This window comes from Panthera pardus, unplaced genomic scaffold, assembly GCF_024362965.1.
Source record: "Panthera pardus isolate Hobbes unplaced genomic scaffold, ASM2436296v1 HiC_scaffold_4, whole genome shotgun sequence".
Classification (NCBI taxonomy): Eukaryota; Metazoa; Chordata; class Mammalia; order Carnivora; family Felidae; genus Panthera; species Panthera pardus.
This window is the reverse complement of record NW_026526969.1, coordinates 19,077,291-19,102,006: the sequence shown is the minus strand read 5'-3', so window position 1 is coordinate 19,102,006 and position 24,716 is coordinate 19,077,291. Positions and strand designations below refer to the sequence as shown.

The following is a 24,716-nucleotide window of genomic DNA, read 5'->3' as shown; positions in this document are numbered from 1 at the left end:
AGATTGTGGTGGGAGGTGGGGGCAGGCCAGCGTCGCTCTGCCCAGGTGGAGGAAACAAGAATGTGTGGGCCCCCCACCCCCCCGCCCCCGCAGAAGGGTCTGGACTCTTCCGGGCCAGCTGGCCACACCTCTGGAGCCAGACCTGACTGGAGCTTCTGGAAAGCGGGTTTCGCCAAGGGAAGGGGTTGACGTCGCGGGGGCGGGGGGGGGGGGGGGAAGGGGTTGACGTCGCGGGGGGAGGGCAAGGGTTGCCACAGGGCATCCGGCACCAGGTCAGGGCTCTGAGCAGCGGGCTTCCGGCACCAGGTCAGGGCTCTGAGCAGCGGGCTTCCGGGGACGCTCTCCGCCTCATACGTAGTCCCTCTTGTCCAGCCCGGACGCACCTGAGCGGGAGGGGATGGAGTAGCCCAGCCTGGGTCCTCGGGGCCGGTCGATCTGGGGCGGGGGGCACGTGCAGCAGAGGAGCCCCCCGCCCAGCATGAGCAGAGCGGCGGCGGCCCAGCCCACGTAGAGGGAGGCCCCCAGCTCCCGCTTGAGGGCCTCGGCCACCAGGGGGTTGTAGAAGTCCTGGATGATGGCGTGCGCGGTCCAGCAGACCGGGATGAGCACCAGGATGCCCGAGAGGAGGAGGAGGACCCCTGCGGTGAGCACGATGCGGGCCTTGGCACCTTCGTCCTCCACGCAGGTGGTGCACTGGGCCCCCGTGATGGCCACCAGCAGCCCGAGCAGAGCCAACAGGAGGGCGACGACGCAGAGGGCGCGGGCGGCCTGCAGGTCCTGGGGCAGCGCCAGCAGGGAGTCATACACCTTGCACTGCATCTGGCCCGTGCTCTGCACCACGCAGGACATCCACAGCCCCTCCCACACCACCTGGGCCACCACGATGCTGTTGCCGATGAAGGCGGTCACCTTCCACAGGGGCAGGGCACAGGACACCAGGGTGCCCAGCCAGCCCAGCACGGACAGGGTCATGCCCAGGAGTTCAAGGCCAGCTGACGCCATCTGTCCCCTCAGGTCTTCTTAACCCTAGACGGCCCGCTTGACTCACAGGGGTACGTCAGGGGCCGCCGGGTGGGGGTCTCGGTGCCCAGAACGTGGGGAAGTCTGTGTCCTCGGCCAGGACCGTCCTCACATCTGTGGGCCTCTTGCAAAGCACCTCTCTGACCCCCACACGCACAAGTCGATCTCACAGTCTCACAGTCCCGCTCAGCGGAGTAGCGGTGTCCCTTCGAGGGGCCCGTTGCCCATCAGATGCCCGGTGGACGCTGCTCCTGCCACCCTGCAGGCACTCACGTCCTGGCGTCCCAGCTGCCGCCCGTCTGACCCAGCTTGCACAGACCCTCCAGACCCACCTTCGGGCTGCAGAGAGCCTTGTCCCTCCGGCAGGCACAGGTTCACGCCGAGCAGCACACCCGCTGTGGGTGTCACCTGGGGACTCGGGCCGGCTCCCAGACGCAGGCGGGGTTTTGAGGCCGAGGCAGGGGAGGGGCAGCAAAGCTGAGAGCGGTGAAGCCTGAGCTACAGGGAGAAGGCGGCGGGGGTGGGGTGGGGAGCCTGGGAGGCGGGACGGAGACCGGGAGCGGGGGAGGAAAGAACATCCGGGCCGGTGGGAACACAGGGACAAAGGAAAGGGGAGACTGAGGACCAGCTGGGGAGTAAGGATTGGGGGGGGGGGTCATAAAAGTAACAGGCTCTGCACTGAGAAGCGGAGGCTCGGCGGCCTTCCTGAACCGCCTCCTACTCCTCCCCCAGCCACCCCTTCTTGTCGTCTTTGCTCCCTGCGACCCCGTTTCACTCTACGTTGCAAACACGCCCAGATCCCCCAGTATCGCACACCCCCGCCCCTGTCCCCCTGCCCGCCGGGGACTCTCAGGAATCCGATCCGTCTCCAGTCTCAGCCCAGTGGCCCTGGCTGCTCCCAAGGGAGGGGCCCCGCCCGCACTGTTCCCCCGGCAACAGGTGCCAGTGCCCAGCTCAGGTGGCATCGCCCAGGCAACGGCCTAGAACCCCCCCCCCCCACTTCAACCTCAGCTCAGGTGTGCCCTTCCCACCCCCCACACTGAAACTGAGGGCTCAGCCGAGCTGCTGAAGGTCTCTAGTGGCAAAGGATGAAGGCGCTGTTGTGGAAGTTGGGGAGGGGCATGCAGGGGTCTGTGGGGTGAAGGGGGATGAGTAGTGGAGACAGGAGCCCAGGATGGGGGTGAAGCCCCAGGACCCCACTCTTTCCTGTGAGGAGCAAGTGATCACTCTGTCAGAGACACCACGGAGGAGGGCGAGGGGTGAGCCTGCTCACCGTCTCCAGGAACAACGACCCGTCCTGAAGACCTCCTCGGTGCCTGTGACTCCTCTCGTGGGGGGCAGCCTGGGAGTCAGACTACAGCTCAAATCCTGCCCCCAACTAGGGATAGATTATGGAAGGCCAAGGTCCTTAACCTCCTTAGGACAAAGACCCCTGTGAGAAACCTCGTGGGACCCACAAACATGAGACCCTCGTTTTGGGGGGGTGGTCATGAACTCCCTCAAGCCTCTTCCTGGCTGCTAGGAACTGAGGGAAGAGGAACAGGGGTGGGGAGCCTTCCTTCATACCGTTTCCTGGGGGGCTGGGAGGACTCTCCAAGGCAGAGCTGGGCCCTCACCTGGGATGGCCTCTCACCTCCACACCTCCTCCTGAGGGCCTTGGCCCATCTGCCCCACGGGGAGGCACCCGTTGACTGCCCGCAGAGGCCGGGAGGGGGGTGCTGGGACCAGGCCGGATCTAGCAGGGCCAACGGGGGGGGGGGGCAGGCCTGCGAGGCCCCCACATACACCTGGGGGTGGCACGCACTGGGTGCCTCTTCACCTGTTCAGTGGGACTTCGTTTACAAAGGATTTTAACTTCGAGCGGGTGCACTGCTTCTGGGGATGGGTTTTAGCATTTTTTAGAAGTTTATACTTTCATCAGATCGGCAAAAGGCTCAGTGACGAAAAAAAGCTTGAGAGCCCCTCCCTCTAAAACAGAGACTGAAAGGGGCACCTGGGTGGCTCAGTCACTTAAGCATCTGACTTCGGCTCAGGTCGTGATCTTGAGGTTTGTGGGTTCAAGCCCAGGGTCGGGCTCTGTGCTGACAGCTCAGAGCCTGGAGCCTGCTTCGGATTCTGTCTCCCCCTCTCTCTGCCCCTCCCCCACTCATGCTCTGTCTCTCCCTCTGTCAAAAATAAATAAACATTAATAAAATGGAGACTGAGGCCAGCGCCGGTAAGTGGGTCGATGAGTGGGTCTGAAAGGTAGACGCTGGTGGCTAGAGTTTCCTCCACACCCTCCCCACAGGTTCAGCTTTTCAGCTGGCTGGGGGGGGGGAGGGGTGCTCCTCCCTTGTGAGGGGCCGACTTGGTGGCCGGGTGGACATGGTGGGCAGTGGGGGGGGGGGGGGGCAAGTGGTCAGAGCCCCCTGCAGGCTGTGATGGGCCTGGGGAATCGTGGGGTTTGTCCAGCTAATCCAGCCCTGGGGCTCTAGATTTTACGGGGTGGGCGGGGAGGGGTGACTGGTAAGAAGGGGAGGGGAGGGGTGGCTGAGAAGGACAAATAGAGGCAGGCATTCAGGGCCCAAGGAATCCAGCCACACAGGTTCCTGCAGGTGTCAGGAGGCAGCAGCAAGCCCAGGTATTGGAGGGGCCCGGCAACCCTCCCGCAGCGCCTGCGTCCTGGGCAGCCTGGCCGGGGGTCTTTCCCGTCCCTGGGCGCAGAGACAGCCTCGGCACAGTGGGACCCACCCAGCCCGGTTTGCCCGAGAGCCTGCAGTTGGGCCCGGCCGCAAGGACCCCCCAGTTTCACAGGCAGCTTTAAACCCCTGATGTTGTCACAGGGCCAGTGCGGGGGGGGGGGGGGGGGGGGGGGTAGGGGGGAGCGCTGCACACACATCGTGCCCAGAGGTGGCACTGAGGACCCTAATTGTTTTAGATCCCAATTCTTCTTGGGCTCGACACGTCAACACTCAAGCACAAAGACCCACACACACGGGAGGTGAGTGCTCAGAGGCTGAAGACACCCCAAGACCAATCGGAACCAGACCCGTGGTGGGGGGCCCAGGGAAGCTTCAGCTTCCTCCCACCTAAGTCTACTCTTTCCCCCCTTTGAGAAGACAACGCACCTCCCCCCAAGGCCTTCGGGAAGGTTAAAAGTGGGACGATCTGTCCGAGAGCAGGGAGGGGCCGAGAGGACGCCGGAGGTGGTCAGGGGAACCGCCCGCAGGAGGGGTGGGCAGCAAGGACGATGCCGGGGAGACCCCGGAAGGCGCTTTCCACCCTCAGCCCTCACTCAGGCCGGGTCTTGGGTCCCCAGGTCCACCCGGACTTGGTTGGATCCGAGAACCAAAGGGTTAAAGTTGGGGCCCAGCGGGGACTGTAGCTGGGGCCGGAATGTCATTGATATGGAGAGGTGGGGACTCCCTCGGCGCGGTTACCATCTCAAAGGCACTGCATCACATCCACTGGAATCTCCACCCCCACTGCCTCCGCCGGGGAAAGAGGTGGGGGAGGGAAAACTGCCCCAATATACTACCGTGGAGGGAAACTGAGGCACGGGGGGGTGTGGCCTGCCCCAGTTGCTGCTTCGGTGGGTGGTAGAACTGGACCCTATCTGTGTTCTCCGGAGGGCAGCGGGCGGGGCCGCTCAGGTGGGCGGAAGACACGGCCGGCTTAGAGGGGGGAAGGGCGGGGGCGGGCTACCGTCAATCCTCACCTCCACCAGGCTTTTGGAGGAAAGTGTGGCCCAAAGACAAAGACGGGAACGAAAGGTCAGAGGGCCATCATGGGGCCAAGGAGAGCATGGGGGTGGGCACGGGGGCTGTACGGCCCAAGGGCAGCATCAGCCTCTGGTTCGGAGGTGCCCAAGGCCCCAGACTTTGTTAGGAGAAAGGCCAGATCCGCTGGCCGCTGAACCAAAAACGGGCAGATGAAGCCCGAGGTCGCATATCCGTTCTTGCTGGGTTACTACCCCCATTTTACAGACCCAGAAACAAGGTGGGGGAATGGGGGGCAATGAGAACTTGGCCACATGTACTCGTGAGAAACAGGACAAGCCTGAAGGCGTCCAGACCCTGTCCCAGAGCACAGTGTGGGTATGGGGGGGGGGGGGGGCGGCGGCGCTGAGCCAGGCCTCCCAGTCGCAGCACAGCAACCCGCATGCACCACCCCACCCACACCCTGCCGAGGTCCCTCCCCTGCCTCCCCTCCCTCTCCCCGCTCCTGCAGGCACCCTGCGCCGGGAAGTCTCCGCAGAGAACCGCACCTGGATCTGGTTACACCGGGAGCCACCGTCCACCCTGGGCGGCACCTTCACCGTGTCTGTCCCCGCCACAGAAGGCACCAGTTGTTCACCACCTGCTGTGGGCAGCTTAACGGAGCCAGGGCAGACCTCGATGGGCAAGTCACAACTGCAGCGATCTCCGGGGGGCCTCCCGGCTGTAAAACGAAGGGAAACGCCTGCCTTGCCCGCCCCCAGGGTCACTACAAGAATTTGCCCAGGCAGCGAGCACCCCACACACCTTGGGGACCACTGTAGGTTACCGACTTGGGACTAGAGTATTTTGTTCACAGCATCATGGCGGTTTCCCTCGTAAACCTGGTCAGACGCCATGGATTGGTAGCAATTAACTTTATTTCTGTCGTAACCGTCAGCCTTCAAATAGCAGTCTTTATCCGTCTGGAGTTTAGAGGTGAGGGGGTTGCCCCTCACCTCACTGCTGTGTTCTTACAAAGAGTGGACATTCAGTCTTGTCCCTCCCATTTGGTCTGATTCTCAGTGGAGAGGAGAGAGCTCCAGGATGTGAAGAGGGTGAAGAGAGCAAACCAGCAGGAATGGGAACACGGCCAGAATTCAAGACAAGGGCAGGGGAGTCATCATGAAGGTACCAGTGACTTTGGCTCCTGCCCAAGGACTCCAAGGGACAGCAAGGTTCAAGCAAGAAATAGGGTTTTAAATAGAGTGATAAGGGAAGCTGGGAAGACGGCTCTGAAGGTGGCCAGAGCCCCAGCGACAGGACACTACTGGTATAGAATGCATGGTGGCCCCCACACCATGTCCAGGTCTTAAGCCCTGGAACCTCTGAATTTGGCCTTAACTGGAAAAAGGGACCGGGTGGCTTAGTCAGTTAAGTGTCCAACTCTTGATTTTGGTTCTGGTCGTGATCTGATCTCACAGTCCTGAGACTGAGCCCTGTGTCATGCTCTGTGCTGACTGCACGGAGCCTGCTTGGGATTCTCTCTCTCTCTAAATAAATAAACGAGAAAAGAAAAAAAGAAAAAGACAAAAGGAAAGGAAAGAAAAGAAAAGGCCTTTGCAGCTGTAATTAAGTTAAAATAAATTAAAAACTTCAAGATGAGACCATTCTGTATTCAGGATGGGGCCTACATCCAATGACAGGTGTCAAAAGAGGAAAAAGAGGAAGATGTGAGACACAGACACAGGGTAAGGCCATGTGAAGACGGAGGCTGAGGCTGGAGGGATGTGGCCACGAGCTAAGGAACGCCAGGGGCCGCCAGGAGCTTGGAGAGGCAAGGAAGGATCCTCCCCTAGAGCCTTGGGAGGAAGGAGCACAGCCCTGCAATACCCTGATTTGGGGTTTCTGGTAAATTCATTTTATTTTAAGCCATCCAATTTGTGGTGGCTTGCTGAAGCAGTCACAAGCAATTCATATACTGCCTTTTTTGCTAGTGGGTTCCAGGCTCTCAGAGGTCGCCCAAGGTCAGGTTGGCTTCCTGATACCACGCTCGAGTTGCTGTCGAAGAGCCCAATGAGATAGGACATCTGCCTGTTACCTGAGCCCAAGCCACCTGAGTAACAAAGGGAACTTTATTCTGAGTTGTACAGGCTGGGGAGAACCTGGCAGGGGGGGGGGGGGTGGAGGGGAGGGCAAGTAAAACGGGGACAGAATAGGGGCTTCCTTTCATGACTCACCTTGGGAGCCTTCCTGTCCCTGGGGATGACCTAGGCCTTGCATGTGAGGCTGCTGCTCCAGGGCCCAGTATCAGTTGCCCATCAGCCCGCTGCTATTCTGGTGCATCCAGACCTGCACAATCCTTGGATCTCTTTCAGTCCAAAGTCTGACTCAAAGGGCGCCTGGGGGGCTCAGTGGGTTAAGCGTCAGACTTCAGCTCAGGTCACGATCCCGTGTTTGGTGAGCTTGAGCCCCGTGTCGGGCTCTGTGCTGACAGCTCAGAGCCTGGAGCCTGCTTCGGCTTCTTTGTTTCCCCCTCTCTCCGCTCCTCCCCTGCTCATGCTCTGTCTCTCAAACATAAATAAACATTAAAAACAAGAAAAGAAAGTTGGACTCAAGGCTTGCAAGGCAGCAAGTTTCCCAGAAGCCATACACATGCAAAGGAACAGGACCTTAGTGACGACATCCAAACCCTTCACTTTATAAGGGAAAATGAAACACCTCGCACACCCAGTCAGAACATTTTGAAGTCTTGTTTTCATTTCCTCAAGCCAAGCGCCGCGTGCCCCCTGTCCCCCACCAGCCCCGGATAAGCAGCCAACTTATCTGCACAAGGGATGAGTTACATTCTCAAATAACCAGGCAAGAGGCTGGCTGTAGGGCAGTAGGGCAAAACGGAATAAAGACCCTATTCTTAAAACGAATTTATTTTTAGACTTGCCCCTTCCACCCCAAAGCTGGGCCTCTCCTCTGACACTGCCTGGCGCTTCCCCAGTCTAGGCTCTCACCGGCGCTTTCTCAATCTGCCAGATGCGAAGGCGGTGAGGGCGCCCAGCCCCGGTGTCCAGGCAGGACGGCCTACTCACCCGCCCGCAGCCCCTCGGGGTCCACGGCCTCGCAAGGGCCAGGCCATCAGCAGGGAGGCGACAGGAAGAGGTACGGCGGCGGCGTCCGCGGCGGCGGCGGCGGCAGCGGCGGAGGGAAGGCGGGCAGCAGCCAGGGGGCGCGGGGCGCGGGCGGCGCCAGCAGGTTGGAGGGCGAAGGCCTCGCGGGCAGCGGCGGCAGCGGTTGCGGGGGCGGCTCGGCGACCAGGGGCGGGCGGCCGCGCGCGCCTACAGGCCCGGGCGTGGCGGCGACGGCGGCCTCGGGCAGCGGCGGCAGCGGCAGGTGCGCGGGCGGCGGCGCGGGCGCCGGTAGGCGCGGCAGGTCCTGCAGCGCGAGCGCGGCGGCGGGCGGCGCGGGCACGCAGGCCTCGGGAGGCAGCTCCGGCAGCGCCAGGTGGGCGCCGGGGCCCCAGGGTGCCAGCGGCTCGGGCCGCAGCGGAAGCGCGGGCAGAGGCGGCAGCTCCGCCAGGGCGAGCGCCGAGGGCGGCGGCGGCGGCGGCGTGGGGCTCAGGCCGGGCGGCAGGCCCGGCAGCGGCGGGTGCGGCAGGGACGGCACGGGCGGCGGGGTCAGCGACAGCGACGTGCGGGACCTGCCCAGCCGCGAGTGGACGCGGGCACGCACGAGCCGCGGGTTCGAGCGGGAGCGGGGGAGCCGCGCCGCCAGCTTGGCCGTCGCTGCGGCGCAGCGACCTCCTCCCTCCCCTACGGCGGCCACGCACCGCGCGGGGGCCGACCCGGCCAATCACGGGTCAGTGCGCTGGCGGCCTTCGCGTGCGTCCCGCCAGGTAGAACGAGCTGTTGTGGCGGCCAATCAGAGGCGGCAGCGCTCCCTGTCAGCGTCTCCTTTCAGCCCGCCCACGGTCTCAACCAATCACGGTGTCCCGCGGTGCCCTTGGCCCCACCCCCTACTAGCCCCGAGACCAGGCGCTGCACACGCGCAGTTGGCGCCCCCACCTGGCCTTAGCGTCGGCCGAGTCGCTGCATTCCCGTGGCGGCCAACGAGGCGATAGGGCGGCCCTCTTGTTCCGGGGTTGCACTTAGCAGTCCCGGAACGAGGCGCGCCTGGACGTGGGTCAAGACCAATGCAGATCTCAATTATCTTAAAGAAAAGAGAATTCAAAACCAAAATTTAGGGGTGGCCTAGTGACTCGGTTGTTTAAGCGGCTCACTCTTGATTTTGGCTCGGGTCGTAATATCCCCCAGTGATGAGACGGGAGTTCTGAGCGGAACTTTGTGCTGAACAAAGCAGCCTGCTTGGGATTCTCTCTCTCTGTCAAAATAAATATATTTAATATGCTTAAAAACTTAAAAAAAAAAAACCCGGAATTTGATGACATGTAGCATTTGCGTTATTGTTAAGATATGAATGACGGGTGGGTGACAATCAGAAACGAAGGGATGGTAACTCTCTTTAAAACTGGAATATAGAAACCTTTATTAAAATATTAGATCATTTCTAGGTGAGAGGTGCCTGGGTGGTTCAGTTGAGTGACTGACTCTTCATTTCAGCTCAGGTCATGATCTTGGCGTCATGGGTCTTCACTGAGCATGGAGCCTGCTTGAGATTCTCTCTCTCTCTCTCTCTCTCTCTCTCTCTCTCTCTCTCCCTCCCTCCCTCCCTCCCTCTCCCTCTCCCTCTCTCTCCCCCCCCCTTCCCTCTCTCCCTTCTTCTGTCCCTCGGTTGCTCGAGCTCACTCTCTCAAAATGAAAAAATAAAAGCAAATCATATAGAAAAAAACATTTTGGGGTGCCTGGGTGGCTCAGTCAGGTAAGCATCCGACTTCAGCTCAGGTCATGATCTCGGCATCATGGGTCTTCACTGAGCATGGAGCCTGCATGAGATTCTCTCTCTCTCTCTCTCTCTCTCTCTCTCTCTCTCTCTCTCTCTCCTCTCTCTCTCTCTCTCTCTCCCTCCCTCTCCCTCTCCCTCTCTCCCCCCCCCCCTTCCCTCTCTCCCTTCCCTGTCCCTCGGTTGCTCGAGCTCACTCTCTCAAAATGAAAAAATAAAAGCAAATCATATAGAAAAAAACATTTTGGGGTGCCTGGGTGGCTCAGTCAGATAAGCATCCGACTTCAGCTCAGGTCATGATCTCATGGTTGGTGGGTTTGAGCCCCGCCTCGGGCTCTGTGCTGCTGGCTCAGAGCCAGGAGCCTGCTTGGGACTGTGTCTCCCTCTCTCTCTGTCCTTCCCCCACTTGTGTTCTCCCTCTCTTTCTCTCTAAAAAATAAACATTAAAAAAAATTTTTTTTTTAAATTTCTAGGTGAGTTAGGCAGGATATCACTCAAGGACAGTGTGCTGGGCGGGCCCTGTGCCCAGATGTTAGCTTCTAATCCTTTGTTACTGTTAACAAAAAATCAACTGAGTCATTTTGAAGCTCTAACTGGCTTTAAGCGATTCATGGATTGGATAGCATCCCATCCACCAAGTAGAAGGGAGCTGCAAGGAGTTGGGCAGAATGGAAGGTTTTTACAGGAAGGAGGGTGAGGCAAGAAAGTTTAGCTAAAGAAAAGATTGTGACAGCAAGGTCACCTTCTCTTAGAGGGGAAAGGGGAGGAGGGGGGCAGAGGAGAATTTAGGTAGATTACCTCATATTCCTTCGGGGGGGGGGGGAATGGTGAGGCCCATGTGACATTACCCCAGTAGTGCGGACTAGAAAATCCCTGACCGGTTAAGACTACGTTTCCCGGAGGAAGGTTGGAAAGTTAGTAAGGTAGGTAAGGTACTAAGCTCCCCTTTGGGGACTTGGCCTAAGTGGCTCATCTTTAGCTTGTGCTTTCCTAACATCAGTAAAAAGATGTGATTTAGTGTATACCTTGGGGCAGAGAAAGATGAGACTATTTGGATATTTTATTTTAGCGTTTGAGAGAGAAAGCATGAGCGGGGGAAGGGCAGAGAGAGAGGGAGAGGGGAGAGAGAGAACCCTAGGCAGTCTCTATGCTGTCAGCTTGGAGCCCGACGTAGGGCTCGAACTCACCAGCTGTGGGGTTATGACCTGAAGTGGGACGCTTAACCCATTGAGACACCTAGTTGGATATTTTTTTTTAAATGAGTAGTTCTGTGAAAAAGGAAAAATCTAGGACTCCCAAAGAGAGCAAATCAAATGAGGTTGGCTAAGAAAAATCAGGCCGCAATTCTGATGTTCACAGAATTTCCTAAAAGCTGATCAACCTTAAGCCTTATTTGGATTACTGTGAGGGTCGCCAGAGGTGTGGGCTTGGAAGGGCAAAAGGCCATAAGCCAGAGGCTCAGAGAGATGGTTCTGGCACCGGGCCTGCCTCTGAGTAGGAGCTCAGAACAGCGGGTCAGTCCCCACTTGTGCCACCTCCATGCTGGAGCCGGGCAAAAGACTACCGGGTGTCCACTTTTCTGTGCAAGAAAATCTGTACTCGTGGGGTAAGAAAAAACAGGCAATCCTGTTTAATCCAGCATAATACTGATACAGGGTCAGTAACTGGCTTTTTAAGATGTTTGAAAGCGTTCGGGAATCGGAGATGGTAAATGTCTGATTTCTTCGTTTCCAAGAGCCCTTTAAGTACTCAGAAAGAACTTAGTGGTTGGATTTTGTAGATCAAGATTATGGGTGTAACTGAAGTGTATAAGGGAATTGAGGTCATCAGGTTTGGAAGGCATGCTAAATCTTCAGGGAGAAGTCAGATCTGGCAAATTCATAATCTAATAATTATTAGATATATAATAATATAATTATTGCATCATTCATCCAAGAATGTGGGAGTTTTACATCCAAATTGTAAAGTTAATTAGCACAATACCATTGGAAAGCAAGTGAAAGGCTTAAGAAAAAGATTTCGAGGGGCACGGGGGGGGGCGGGGCACAGTTGGTAAGGGTCCCGACTTCCGCTCAGGTTATGATCTCACCATTTGTGAGTTCGAGCCCCGCGTCGGGCTCTGGGCTGACAGCTCAGGGCCTGGAGCCTGCTTTGGATTCTGTCTCCCTCTCTCTCTGCCCCTCCCCTGCTCACACTCTATCTTTCTCTCTCTCAAAAAATGAAAAATAAAAACATTTTAAAAAATCAAAAAGAAAAAGATTTTTAGTGGAATAACTGATAAATAGACTATAAATTCACACAGAAATAATGCACACGTCCCCTAATTTGATTGTGGCTCCCCCCCACTCAAGCGGGGCAAAGTGATGGATGGATGGATGGACGTGGGATGGATGAATGAGGTGCCGGCCGGGGCTGCCCCACCCCAGCCAGCGATCCCCCTACCACAGCACAAAGAGGCAAACAGGGAAGCACGTGGTCTTTATTAATACTTTCAGCCCGCAGGAGACCCCAGGCCAGAAGCCAAGCCCCAGGGTCTGGTCGTCCTCACCCACACCGGGCTGTGGTTCTGAGGCACTCAGGATGGGGTGGTGATGGAAGGGCCTCTGCGCTCAGCATTTTCCAAGAGAACAGTGGCCTGGGAGGAGGCAGGGCCCCGTTGAAGTCTGGACCCCTCCTCACCTCCCAGGCGACTCGAGCCCTCTCCCTCCTCTGGTGTCTAAGATCAGTCACTCAGCACATACCTACAGGTGACCTGAGAGCCTGCCATCCCTCCCAAGGGCTGGGCCAGCCCCAGGGCCAGCCCCAGGGCCAGCCCCAGGGCAGCCTGGAGGGGCCACAACGGTGGCGCAGGGTGAGTGGGGGACAGGGCCACCGTGACGCCTCTCACCTCCGTAGCCATTTCCCAGCAGGCCACCTCCACCTCTCTTCACCTCAGGGCTGCCTAAGGCACAGACAAGCCAGGGCACCAGGTCACCGGAGGACTTCAAAGTCCTCCTGCCCTTCCCGGCTTCACCCCAGGCCCTGGGATACTGCCACTCACCGAAGGGTCCAGGGCCCAGCTCTGGCCTCAGCTGTCCATATGTGCCTGGGGGGAAGGACAGAAGGTGGGGGCACTGAGTCCCCAGTGGCCTTCACTTGGGGTCTGTCACTTCCCCTTCTTGTTCTAGCATCCAGGTTCATGCTCAGGGTCCCTTGCCCCTCGCCTCTCCTCCAACCCCATCCGTTCCTGCCTACCCACCCTGTTCCTGTCCTGTTCCCTCTCTCCAGGGCTGTGGGTGGGCCTGGGCCCAGGGCGCAGCCCCCTACAGCCACCGGGACAACCCCACAATGCTTTTCCACATAGCCCATTACCTGGCTGGCTCCTGACCCCTGGATATGCACCTCCAGCCCCATATCCAGGCCTCAGGGCAAGCACCCAGGGCTGGACGGAGGGCCAAGAGGAGCCCCTTAGGGTCCCAGCCTGACCTGCAGAAGGAGAGCTGCTGTGGGTACCTGTCCCCACCAGAGCAGGACATCCAGGGCCTCAGAAGCCCCCGCCCGCTTGGCGTGGTCCCCATGGCCCTTGCCAGGGTTCACCCCCAAAACACTCATTTCCTACCATTTCCTTCAGGGCCTGGAGCTGCTGCCTTGGGGTAGACTGGCGCTTCTTCCCCGAACCCTGCAAGAGATCCAAGTGATTCCTCCCAGCCCCTGGATGCCCCTCTCCCCATCGCCTGCACTCTCCCCCAGACTCACCATTCCTAAAGCCACTGGCCCCAGGGAACTCTGGAGGAAGGAGAAGGTCAGAGACAGGAGTAGCCCCTGAGTCCAGTGCTCCCCACCCCACCCCAGCGCCCCCGGGCACCTGGCTGCAGGTGGGCCTCAGGGAAGACCCCGGCTCCCAGACCATTCCCGTAGCCAAACCCTGCAAGACAGAAGTTGGAGAAAGACCGGGTGAGTGGTGGGGGTAGGGGCCCAGGGTGACCAGCTCATGGACAGACAGGAGGCAGCAGACACGCAGACTGACTCGGAAGCAACCCAGAGAGGGCCTCACACATTCTCCCCACCCTCAGTAGGCTAACCCTGTGCCACCCCTGGTGTCCCACCTTCCAGAAGCTTCTCCTGACCTCCCTCTGGGCAGCTCCCCTTTCCACCTCAGGACCGTGCCTCAGTCTGCCACTCTGCCCTCACCGGAGACAGGGTGGCACCTGGTTCTGGCCATAATTACAGCCTAGTGCACAGTAAACGTGTGCCGGCTACATCGGGAAAGAGCCAGATGCGGCAACAGACGGGAGCAAGGAGGGCTTGCCATAAGGAAAGTGGCAGCCTGCACCCAGGGGACCAGGCGCTCACCGACTTTCTGAGGCTTGAGGCCACCACCAAAGCCTGGGGGAGAGGAAATGGGGATAGAGATTGGGGGGGAGGTGGTCAGCCAAAGTCTCTTGACTCCACTCTTCTCTAGCTGGGGACAAGAGAGGCAGGAAAGGGAAGGGCCTTCTCACCCAGTTCTGTTCCTGCTCCATAGCCGTTGGGGGGCCGGTATCCTGTGGGGAGAACAGAGATCAGCGGAGAGTACCCCGACTTTCCCTAACGCCCTGGGGGTCAAGGACGGACCTTATGGGTTCTCAAGAGGAGGAAGGGATCCTCACTATCAACAGGAAATGGAATCAGAAGAAATGGGCTTAGAAAGCAGCAAGAGAAACTGAGGGTAAACTCTGGGAGGAACTTCCTTTCCCTAAGGAGCCTGAACAGCTGAGGCAGACTGGGGCACAAGGATGATGGAGGAGTGACCCTGGTGTGGCATGGGGACGGGCGGGGGGGTGGGGGGGGGCACAAGGATGATGGAGGAGTGACAGACTCGCACCTGCTTTCTGAGGTTTCATTCCCCACTGGATGGCCGGAGTCGGTGCTAGGAAGAAAGCCAAGTGACAGGAGTGAGCTTAGGGCAGGGAGGTCAGGAGTGCTGCAGGCTGCCCTTGGTGCAAGGGCTGGGGGCGGGGCTGCCATACTGGGGGTCCCGTGGGGTCTCAGGGCCAGTTTAGGCTTTCCTTCAGGTGGCTCTCTGTGATAGCCTCAGGCTCAGCTGGAGAACCGGCAGGGGCTTGTGGCAGCCCAGCTAGACCCAGCCCCTCCTGGGACCAGGTATCCCCTGCTGCCCCCCAGACCCCACTCCACACTGACCTGGGAACTTGCCATTCTGCACTGGGGGAGGGGGCTGAGATTTGGGGCCCCAGCTGCCCCCTTTGTCAGAAGGGACCCCCGAAGTGGGAGGCCTGGGGAGCAGCAGTGGAGGGACCCTCCCATTGCAGGGACCTAGATGGGGGGGGGGGGGAGGGCAGTGAGCCCAAGTTGGCGCCTACCCCAGGCTGCTCTCCTGGCCTCAGCCTGGCCAAACCACCAGCCCTCAGTGGCTTCCAGGACAGACACAGCTTGGGTGGGGGGAGGGGGGATGGGGCGGGGCACTGGCTAGGCCAGAAAAAGCCCTGTTCCTTGCAGTGCTAGGGGGCAAGGTGACCCACATCTAACATGGCACCTGCTGTTGGCCCACCCAGACCCTCTGCCTTCCAGCAACATCCCTCCCACCTCCCTCCTGGTGCACATCCCTTCACCCCCCAGCCCCGCCCCAGGAGCCTCACCTGGCTGGGCCCCCACCCCAATCCCATTGCCATATCCTGGAGAGAAAAAGCAGGGATGTGAGGGGCAGTAATGGTAGGGTGGGGGAGGGTTCTGGAAGGAGGCAGGAGGAGGTGCAGGATAGACATGGGGGGGGTCTCTCACTTGCCTGGCTTCTGAGGTTTCACACCCCCTCCAAGAGCTGCAGGAGAGACAGGAGGCTTGAGACCTCAAGTTTCTAAGAAGGAGCTCTGTCTCCCCTCTTGAGGCCCCCACTGCACTCACCTGCCGGGAGCTGCAGCCCAGGCCCTGGGGCATATCCTGGGAAGAGAAGCAGGCTTGAGGACAGGGGCTGGGGTGCACAGACTTCAGGGCAAGGCCCAAGAGGGGCAGGGGTGGGCTCACCTGGCTTCAGAGGGCTCATGCCCCTTCCCAGGCCTGGGAAGAGACAGAAGCAGGATGAGGGGACCCCACCCTGCTCCTTCTCTTCTCCAGAACCCAACTCTTGGCCCCACGGGACCCCGTGCCCCGTCCTCCCCTGTCTCCACCCCACCCCCCAGCACTCCAGGGCCTGCCCCTACCTCCCTCACCTGGCTGGGCCCCCTCACCTGGGAAGACTCCGGCTCCCAGCCCATTCCTGTAAACTGGGAGACAGGGTGTGGGTCATGAGGGGGAATGGGGCGGTGGGGGGAGTAGACAGTTTCTGGGGGTAGAGAGGGGTGGGGGCCTGACCGCAGTCCCAATTCTTTCTGGGATCCCCCCCACCTCCGGCGCCAGGCAACTCTCCCAACACCAGCTGGGTGTCTGATGGTGTCTCTCAGCCCAGATGCCAGCAGACGCTGGCGTCAGAGCCCACAGGTTAAGGGCTCAGTGCCCCACCCCCCACTTCAGGAACCATCCCCAGTCCAGGTGTCACCTGTGCCTCTGACCCACTGGCTAGAAATCGAGCTCTCTGGGTCTGGCTAATTTGCTAGAGCCGCTCACAGAACTCAGAAAAACATTTGACTTCTCAGAGTGCAGGCTTATTAGAAAGGCTAGAACTCAGGACCAGTGCAGGGAAGAAATGCCCAGGGCCTGCGGGAGTGCCCGAGGGGCTTCCGCCCCCTCCGAGCCTTTTGGGTTTTCATGGAGGCTTTGTTACGCGGCCCGGCGGACTAAGTCACCAACACCGGAAGAGCCTCTCATTCCCTAGCCCGGCCTCCTCCCCAGAGCTCAAAGGTTGGAACCGAAGGTGGGACCCAATCACGGAGTGGGATCTCCTGGCAACCAGCTCCCCAACCCTAGGCGGCTCGTTAACATAACAAAAGAACACCTCCTGCGGCCTTTAGGAAATTACTACGCTTTTAGGAGCTCTGTGCCAGAACTGGAGATCGAATACTTATTTCTTCTTATAAGTCATAGTATCACGGGGCCGGGACCGAGAAATGCTTTACCTGGCTTCTGGGGCTTCCCGTCTTCACCGACGCCTGAAGAAGAGATGGGACCAGGTGAGCTGCCGACTCCCCATCTCTGGGCCTCTCCTCCACAACCCTGGCGGCCCCAGCACCCGCTTCCCTACCTGGTCCGTAGCTGATGGGAACCACGGGGCCTGTGTGGACGGGAGAGGCTCAGGTATGGAAGGAGGACAGGGGACGAGCCAGAAACCTGGGGCCTCCTCCTCTGCTACCTCCATGCGATTGTCTGCTCCACCCTCTGAGTCTGGCAGGACCCCCAGAACGGGGCTTGGGTGAAGAGACGCGCTGCCCCCCAAGCCCTCCTCTCCTCACCTGCTCTGTAGTCTTTGTGAGTTAGAGGGGTGAGGGGAGGGTGGGGGTTGGGCTGGCTAAGGTGGAGGTCCCCCCAGCTGTCCTGAAATGGTCACCAGCCCTGCCCCTGGAAGGCCCGGAGGGAGGTGGGAGAGGACGCCCAGAATTGCACCCCCCAGACCTCACCAGTCTCACCTGGCTGGCCTCCCAGCCCGTTGCCGTTCCTGAATCCTGGGGGGACAGAAGGACACGGGGTGTGAATGGGGGCAGGGGAGCTCAGGGTTTGGGGGAGGTGGAGAGAGACAGGGAGGGGTGAGGCTCACCTGGCTTCTGGATCTTACTGCCCCCCCTCACTTAGGCCTGGGGAGGCAGAGGCTGATGTGGACCCCACCACACCTCTCCTCTTGGTCCCCACGCACCCCCAGCTCCTGCTTTTCTCCCAACCCTCAGGACCCAGACCTGGCTGCCTTCCATGGGTTCCTGTTGTCATAAGTGGGGGGATGGGGGGGGGGGGTGGGGGGAAAGGAAAGCTGGATGGGGATGAGGGACAGTGCTTGGAGGAGCTCAGGAGGAGGCAGGACAGAGCTGGCTAGGGCTGGGAGGCCACCTCTCCCCTCACAGGGGCCTCTGAGGTTTCATGCCCCTCCCAGGCCACAGTTCACCTCTCCATCTCCCCAACACTTGGAACCCAGCCCCCCCACCTTATAAAGCCCGGCCCCTGGCCCCTGGCCCCTGGGAAGCCCTGCCTCCCAGCCATTCCCAGATCCTAGAGAGGATCCTTAGGGAGTAGGGGGTGCTCTGGCTTCAGGGGCTTCATGGATACAGATAAGACCAGGGCAGGAATCACCTAGCTTCTGGGGCTTCCTGCCCCCACCAAAGCCTGGAGAAGACACAGGAGCAGGTGAGGGACGAGGGAGCCCCCATCTCAAGGTCTCCCCGCGATCCTCCCCACCCCGCTCCTACCTGCTCCATATCCGCTCTGGGTCGCTGGGCCTGTGGGAGAGGAAGGGTGAGTTGGGGGGATTTGGGGCCAGCTGACGTACAGGTGAAGGTGCCCCCTTCAGAGCCAAGCCAGAAAGCTAGAATCCTGGAGGCTTTCTCTCAGCCCTCCCTCAATTATTTACCAGTCCGGCCTCCGCAAGGCCTGGAGGGGAGAGGACGCCTAGACGCGGGCACCCAGACCCCACCAGTCTCACCTGGCTGGGCTGCCAGCCCGTTGCCGTTCCCGAATCCTGGGGGGCAGATAGGGGCTGTGTGAATGGGGGAGGAGAGCTTAGGTTTGGGGGAGGTGGCGAGAGACAGGCAGGGGCGAGGCTCACCCGGCTTCTGGGGCTCCACACCCCCTCCAAAGCCTGGTGGAGACAGGGAGCAGGTGAGGGTCCAGTCCCCGTCTCTGGGTGTCCCCAGAGCCCTGGGACGCCCCTACCTGGTCCATAGCCATTTTGAGTTGCAGGGCCTGGTGGAAAACAAGAGGGCTCTGGGTATAGCCTCTCTTCTGAGGCTGCCCCTGAAGCCTGGCCCCTGTGGCTATGAATTCACCACCATACCCACCCCGTTGAGTCCCTGACCTGCCCTTGGGGCCCAGCCCCCTGGGGAGCCTGAACACCACCCCCCGCTGCCTGGGTGCCAGCTGGTTGGGTTATCACTGCCACCATGTGCGTCAACCAGCCAGGAAGGCAGACTCGGACACTGCTTCCTGTCACCAACCGCAGGCTCAGTGCCAGCTCCCGCCGCCTCAGCCGCTGAGCTGTTTCCACAGCCTGTACCCTCTCTGGTCCCCTCTTGGAGGCCCCAGCTCAAGCACCCACAGGTGTTTCAGCGGGCCCCAGCCAGCGGTCTTCTCCCTGCCAAACCCGGCGGGCGCCTTGGCCTGTCTGTTGCCTTCATGCTCCTTTCCTGTCCTCCCCCAGAGCGGCCCAGGCTCCGGAGGGGCCTGTCCCCCACCTGCTCACCCCCGGCGGTCTGCCACACCGGCTGGGGAAGGCGGTGGCCTGGGGGTCTCATGTGGCTTCTGTGGCTTTACTCCCCCACATCCCCCAGGGCATGGGGAAGACTTGGGGGGCGCTGCCCGGCCCCTCGTCGTCCCTCCGAACTAGGGTCAGGCCCCCGAATCATAACTACACCTGGCCACCTCAGGGACCCCCGCTCTCCCGGAGCTCTGGGCCCTCACCTGGTTGCACTCCTGCTCCTGGGAAGGCGCCGCCTCCCGGCCCATTCCCGTTCCCGAATCCTGGAGAGACAGAGCAAGAGGGAGTAAGAAGGATGTGGACGACTGACAGGGAGACAAGCAGTGGGGCTCACTTGGCTCGTGTGCTTTTCTACCCCCACCAAACCTGGGTAAGAGACTAGCCGATGAGGGACCCAGAAGCCCAGCCAGGCTCCCAGCTTCAACCCCACCCCCTCGCCACCCCTCGTCCAAAGCCATTCTGAGCTGCGAGATCTATTCGGAGCCACATGGGGACATCACCCCAGCAATCTCCCGCCAGCAATCAATTTTCTGCCCCCTCTAGTCCCTGACGTGCCCCAGCTTGGACCAGGCGCCCTCACCTGGCTGGGCTCCAACTCCCATCCCATTCCCATTGCCAAATCCTAGGGAGAAAGAGAGAGGGAGTAAGGGGAGGCCGGGAGACCCGGCGAAAGGAGATTGGGACATAGGGACAGGGTGCGGCTCACCTGGCTTTTGTGGTTTCACGCCCCCTCCAACTCCTGAGAAAGGGTCAGGGACCAGGTGAAGAAGCCTGGAGCTCCCTTGAACCTTCCCCCCCCCCCATATCCTCCTGGCCCCCACCCCTACCTGGTCCCTGAGCCGCAGGGCCTGTGGAGAGAGGGAAGGCAGGGCTGGAGCTGGGCCAGTGTGGCTGCTGAGGGTGGGCTCACCGCCTCCTATGCTGCCCTCACCCAGGACCTCTGTGTCCCTCAACTGTTCTTTGCAGGAAGCATGCCCTGAGAAGGGCCTGGGATTCGGGAAGGCCCTCCCCGAGACCATGGCTCTTGCCACAGGAGTGGCAGCAGCAGCCCAATGAGGGGAACAGCTCCTGAGAGGGAGACACGGTGCCCAAGCTGGGGACATGCAGAGAGGGCTACTCTCCCCTCCCCTGGTTGCTGAGGTTGCATCCCCCTACCAGGCCTGGGGAGAGACCGAGGCTGAGCCGCTCCCCACAACTTTCTCCCCCTCTGGTTCCCTGGTTCCAGTTCTACCCGCACCTCCTTTCCCTCCCGGGGCCCCGTCTCCGGGTGTCCTCACCTGGCTGGGCTCCAAGCCCCGGGAAGGCACCAGCAACCAGTCCATTTCCATATGCTGGGGAGGCAGAGCCAGACGGCATAAGGAGGGGACTGGGCTCCAAAGGGAGCCAGACAGAGAACAAGGTGGACAGAAGGGTGGGCATGGACGGGGGGTGTCTCACCTGGCTTCTGGGGTTTCACACCACCTCCAAAACCTGGGGAGAAAGATGTGGCAGGTGAGGGGACCCCAGCGACCCAGCCTCCTCCTGGGGTTCCATAGCTGTGCTGAGCTGTGAGGTGAGGCAGGGGGCTTTTGGGGTCCCAGCTGAGGTGGGGGTGAAGCAAGGGTGCCCTTCTCCCCTCCCCCAGCCAGACATGAGGAACTCTTATGGTCCCCTTCCACCTCCAGTAAGTCACCAGTTCTGCCCTGGGGGAGCCGGGGAGAAGACACTCCTGATGCTGACCCAGCCTCATCGGCCCCATGTCAGACCCATCCCTCTTCTCCCACCGCACCTGGCTGGGCCACCGCACCTGGCTGGGTGACCACACCTGGCTGGGCGACCGCACCTGGGAAGGCCCCTGCTGCTAGCCCATTTCCGTTCCCAAACCCTGGGGAGAAAGGGCAGGAGGGGGTCAGGGAGGAATAAGGGAATAATAGGGGGCAGAGATGGGGAGACAGGGTGGGGGCTCACCTGGCTTCTGGGGTTTCACACCCCCTCCAATGCCTGGGAGGGAGATGGGAATCAAGTGAGGGTCTCGGATCCCATTTCAGGAGCACCTCTAGAATCCTGGCCCCAGCTCCCCATCACCCTGGGCCCACCTCTACCTGTTCTGTAGCCATTCTGAGCTGGGGGGCCCATCGGGAGAGGGAGGGATGAACTGGGGAGGTTTGGGGTCTACCCGGCGTAGGGGTACGAGGCCCTTAGACCCAGCCGGAAACAGCAAGTCAGAAGGCTCCCGATCTGCCCCCTCAATCCTTAAAAAAACCTGACCCTCCCCTCCAAGGTCTAGGAGGGAGACAGAGAAAACCAACCCCCAGAGCCCACCAGTCTCACCTGGCTGGGCTCCCAGGCCATTCCCGTTCCCAAATCCTGGAGGGACAAATGGAGACAGGAGTGTGAGAGAAAGGCGGGGAGACAGAGCTGGGGCTGGGCAGGGCCCACCTGGCTTCTGAGGTTGAACATCCCCACTGAAGCCAGGGGAGACCCAGGGCACAGGTGAGGGACCCCGGATCCCCTTCCTCAGGGTCGCCCAGGACCCCTGCTCCCCCCTGCCGGTCATTCTGAGCAGGCCTATGGGAACTCAGCTCCGGTCGGTCCATCCCAAAGAGGGTGGACAGGACTGCTGGTGCACAGAAAGGGGGCCTTGGAGCCCACTCCCCTCTTTCCGCTCCCGCAGGCCCAGAGGACATGCAGTGAGCCATGCTTGCTCGCCCCAGAGTGGGGCTCAGCAGGGGCAGCACAGGGAAGAAGCAGGGAGAGGAAAGACTGGGGATGCCCAGGGCAGGTCCACGGGTGAGATGACACCAGAGCCATCTTGGTGGGTTCCGAGGGGGGAGGGGAATGTGTGCAGCAGGAAAAGGAGAGACCTACACCTGCCACAAGGGATCGCTGGTTTGCTTCTCTACCTGGGGGTGGGGGTGGGTGGGGGATGTGTATGGGGGGGGGGGGGGCGGGGAGAGGGTCAGCACTGTCCCCACATATTCTGAGGCAGCTGCTTCTCCCAACCCCCAAATCCCATTTGCCCATCTCTCACCTGCTCCCAGGCCACTGGGGGGGCCGTAGCCTGAGTGGAGGAAACAAGAAGTTGAGCCTGGGGGCCAGGAGGGGCCAAGGGCTGGGGTGCCTCACCCTCGTTCAGAGGACACAGCTGCTCCCACCCTGCCCACCCTCTCAGCCAGCTTTACCTGATCTGTAGCCATTGGGGGTCCCTAAGCCTGTGGGTTGAGGAGAAGGAGGCGAACTTGGGAGGGGGCAAAGGTCTGAACCTGAATGCCGCCCTCCCACTCTGCAAGAGCGGAACCCCTCTCTGGGCCTCAGTTTCCCCTCTGGTCACAGGAGGGGCAAGGACAGAGCCAGGTGAGTAGCCAGCAGCAGGGTCATGGAGGGAGGGGGCAGATCCCCTGCGCCTCCCACAGGGGTGTGTCTGCCTCTACCCTCCATTCCGACTCTGGAGTGTCTCTGGGATGCCTCCCTTCCCGGAAATCTCATCCTCCTGACGCCCCACCTCCTAATCTTTGCCTCCTGCAGTTCAGGTGCCTCTGGTCTCAGCAGGGATCCCCTTCTCCCACCCTTAAGACCCCACAGGTTCCTGGAGTGAAGACCCTTCTGTGACACTCTGGCCCCCCTCCCCCCGTCCCTGGGCCCCTTTGTCTTCTCCCCCCTGCCCTGCCTCCAGGCCTTTGCCCTGTCTTACTGCCTGGATGTGCTTCCCCTTCCCTGTCACAGCTTGCCCCCTTTGAAAACCTAGTTCAAACCCCTCCTCTGGGATGTTCTCATGCCCCATCCCATTCCTGTTCCAAAGGTGTGGGGTGTCTTTGCTCCACACACTTGAGCTGGCCATGGACGAGACTGTCTGCTATGAAGACAGGGAGGGACCCTGTGCTCTCTTGGGGCCCACATCTGGATCTTAGAACTAGGTAGGGAACATCTGGGGCTCTCCCCCCAGAGGGCTCCCAGACCCCTGCGGGAGAGACCAGGCCCTCTTCCTTGACCCCAGTGCCAGGAGGGACTGCTTACCTTTCCCTAGGCCTGGAGACAATGGAGGTAGCCCTGGGGAGAAAGGAGGTGCTGACTCGGGGTGGGGACCCCAGAGGTGGAGAGGGAGCAGGACTCAGGCATCCATCCCCTGCCCAGGACAGGCTTCACACCCGGACCTCCATCTCTCCGGAGCCCCAGCATTGGCCCAGGGCTGTACCTAGGCCCCCCAAACCCAACCTCAGCAACCTCAGCTGCCCGCCTTCCACCCTCACCGCCTTGCAGGCTTTCAGAAGTCAGGCAGAGCAGGAAAAGGGCCGCGGGGAAGGCCCAGGTGCCCATGATGCCGAGTGGGACAGGATGGCACCCACCCTTCGGGCCTTTAAACACCCCTGCTGGGTGGGGTCTCGCCCGGGCCCCCCAGCTGTGCGTGGCAGAGGCTCTGCTGGCGGAACCCAGGGGGCCAGCCCCCACCTCTCTCTGTGGCATGACTCCAACCCCTCGACTTCTCCCCGCCCCACCCCTCATCCATCATGGGTGCTGACAGCCGGGACAGGCCCCCACCTGGCCCCTGGGGCTCCTCCACCCGTCAGGGTTGGGGCCCCGGCGCCAGACCTCGGGGGCTCAGATTCCCTCCCAGCAGCTGGCAAGGGGCAGGCAGGCACCCCAGGCCCAGCCCATATAGAGCCGGAGAGAGGAGGGAAAGCCAGGCCCAGAAATGTGGGGGGTGGGGGGGCAGGCAGGGGAGACTCTGATGAGTTACTGTGATACACAGCGGGGCGGGGGCGGGGGGCAGAGACCAGAGTGTTCCAGAGGCGTGTGGAAACGCCAACAGACAGGGGACGACAACAGGCCGCGTGTCCACAGGAAGAGCTTGTCTAACCCTGGAGGCTCGGGGACCATACCAGGAGGTGGCCCATGGTCTCCCAACAGAGGCTGCACGTACAAGAGCGGGCCCGGCCTCCCTTCTACAGGAGGTGGTGACACCCACGGAGCCTGTCCAGGGATCCTCACTGTTCCTTGAAAGCCTGGTGGGGGCCCACCCGCTGCAGGAGGCCCTCTCAGCTTCACCCCTTTCTCCTGGCCAGCTCCAGCAGCAATGGCTCTACCCCCGGGGGGGTGCCGGCGGGGGTGGGAGGGCACTGCTTAAGGTGGAATGGGGACAGGACCGCAAGAGGGTGCCAGAAGCCAGTTAGCGCTCTGTTTCTCGGGGGTGGGCCGATGAGCCTGGAGCCCAGGCCTGCATGAGGACTTGGTGAGGACCCAAGTAGGGGAAGACGGGAGAGGCGGCCCCGGGAAGTGCCAGGAGTGAACCCCACTGAGCTGGCTGGGGACGACAGTGACTCAGGCCCCCTGGGCCCTAGTCCAGAAGGCCCCACACCCTGTCTGATGGTCTGGCCCCTGCCCAGCCCGCCCCTCCTGGCACCTCTGTCTAAGGATACAGCCAGCCAGGGCGGGGACCTAGAGGGGCTACCGCGGGGAGTGGGCGACACGGGTCTTCTTGCTGTAAGGCTTCTGAGATCGCAACACACACAGGGGCCAGCTCCAGCCATAGTGGACAGCAGGGCTTTTACGAGATACACCCTCACTTGGAGTACCCCCCCACCGCCCCCCGCACTGAGATGTGCCTGTACCTCACCTCCCTCTTTGTTCTCCCACCTGCACATGGCCATGCCCCGGCACCCACTTTCCCCCCCACACACACATAGGGCCCCTATGTTCCCACTGGGTGCCTGCAGCCCAGTACCCCGGCGCAGCACCCCACACGCCCCCATTCTCCCTGCCCGGTACAGAGGCATAGAGCCGTGACCCAGAGTCCTGGGGGCTGGACCTTTTACTGGCTGCCGGGCAGTCTGCAGGGCTCCTTGGGTCCA

General features: G+C 60.8%; 2 protein-coding genes across 18 annotated transcripts; both read right to left on the bottom strand.

Moving 5' to 3' along the window:
* Window positions 1-232: 232 nt before the first annotated feature.
* CLDN9 (claudin 9) lies at window positions 233-5,089 on the bottom strand. The gene is made up of 2 exons (XM_053893996.1): window positions 307-5,089; window positions 233-272 (listed from the first exon to the last, which is right to left on the bottom strand). The coding sequence occupies exon 1, from the start codon at window positions 1,000-1,002 to the stop codon at window positions 349-351; it is 654 nt and encodes a 217-aa protein (XP_053749971.1). The 5' UTR covers window positions 1,003-5,089; the 3' UTR covers window positions 233-272; window positions 307-348.
* Window positions 5,090-12,050: 6,961 nt separating this feature from the next.
* GREP1 (glycine rich extracellular protein 1) lies at window positions 12,051-23,217 on the bottom strand. 17 transcript variants are annotated; one of them, XM_053893998.1, is made up of 37 exons: window positions 23,118-23,205; window positions 22,885-22,917; window positions 21,902-21,931; window positions 21,202-21,237; window positions 20,839-20,871; window positions 20,714-20,755; window positions 20,660-20,677; window positions 20,329-20,436; window positions 20,169-20,222; window positions 19,719-19,739; window positions 19,598-19,630; window positions 19,472-19,513; window positions 19,095-19,154; window positions 18,351-18,380; window positions 18,244-18,276; window positions 18,121-18,156; window positions 17,888-17,917; window positions 17,772-17,804; window positions 17,120-17,155; window positions 16,738-16,767; window positions 16,613-16,645; window positions 15,788-15,823; window positions 15,585-15,617; window positions 15,465-15,500; window positions 15,349-15,381; window positions 15,203-15,238; window positions 14,748-14,879; window positions 14,431-14,475; window positions 14,069-14,110; window positions 13,920-13,952; window positions 13,432-13,491; window positions 13,323-13,352; window positions 13,186-13,245; window positions 12,939-13,052; window positions 12,628-12,672; window positions 12,475-12,528; window positions 12,051-12,222 (listed from the first exon to the last, which is right to left on the bottom strand). In XM_053893998.1, exons 1-37 carry the CDS (start codon window positions 23,182-23,184, stop codon window positions 12,197-12,199), a joined length of 1,653 nt encoding a protein of 550 aa, XP_053749973.1. In that variant the 5' UTR covers window positions 23,185-23,205; the 3' UTR covers window positions 12,051-12,196. The 17 variants fall into 17 exon arrangements, with proteins under 17 accessions (XP_053749973.1, XP_019323848.2, XP_053749974.1 ...); XM_019468303.2 differs by having other exon boundaries at window positions 20,329-20,361; window positions 23,118-23,204; XM_053893999.1 differs by lacking the exon at window positions 22,885-22,917 and having other exon boundaries at window positions 23,118-23,217.
* Between the last annotated feature and the right edge of the window lie 1,499 nt (window positions 23,218-24,716).

Coding starts and splice junctions, on each gene's coding strand:
- CLDN9 (XM_053893996.1), bottom strand. CDS start 1,002: ATGGCGTCAGCTGGCCTTGAACTCCTGGGCATGACCCTGTCCGTGCTG.
- GREP1 (XM_019468294.2), bottom strand. CDS start 23,184: ATGGGCACCTGGGCCTTCCCCGCGGCCCTTTTCCTGCTCTGCCTGACT. Junction 21,932..22,884: donor GTCTCCAGGCCTAGGGAAAG/GTAAGCAGTCCC, acceptor TCCTCCACTCAG/GCTACGGCCCCCCCAGTGGC. Junction 16,768..17,119: donor CGGGCTGGGAGGCCAGCCAG/GTGAGACTGGTG, acceptor CCGTCCACACAG/GCCCCGTGGTTCCCATCAGC.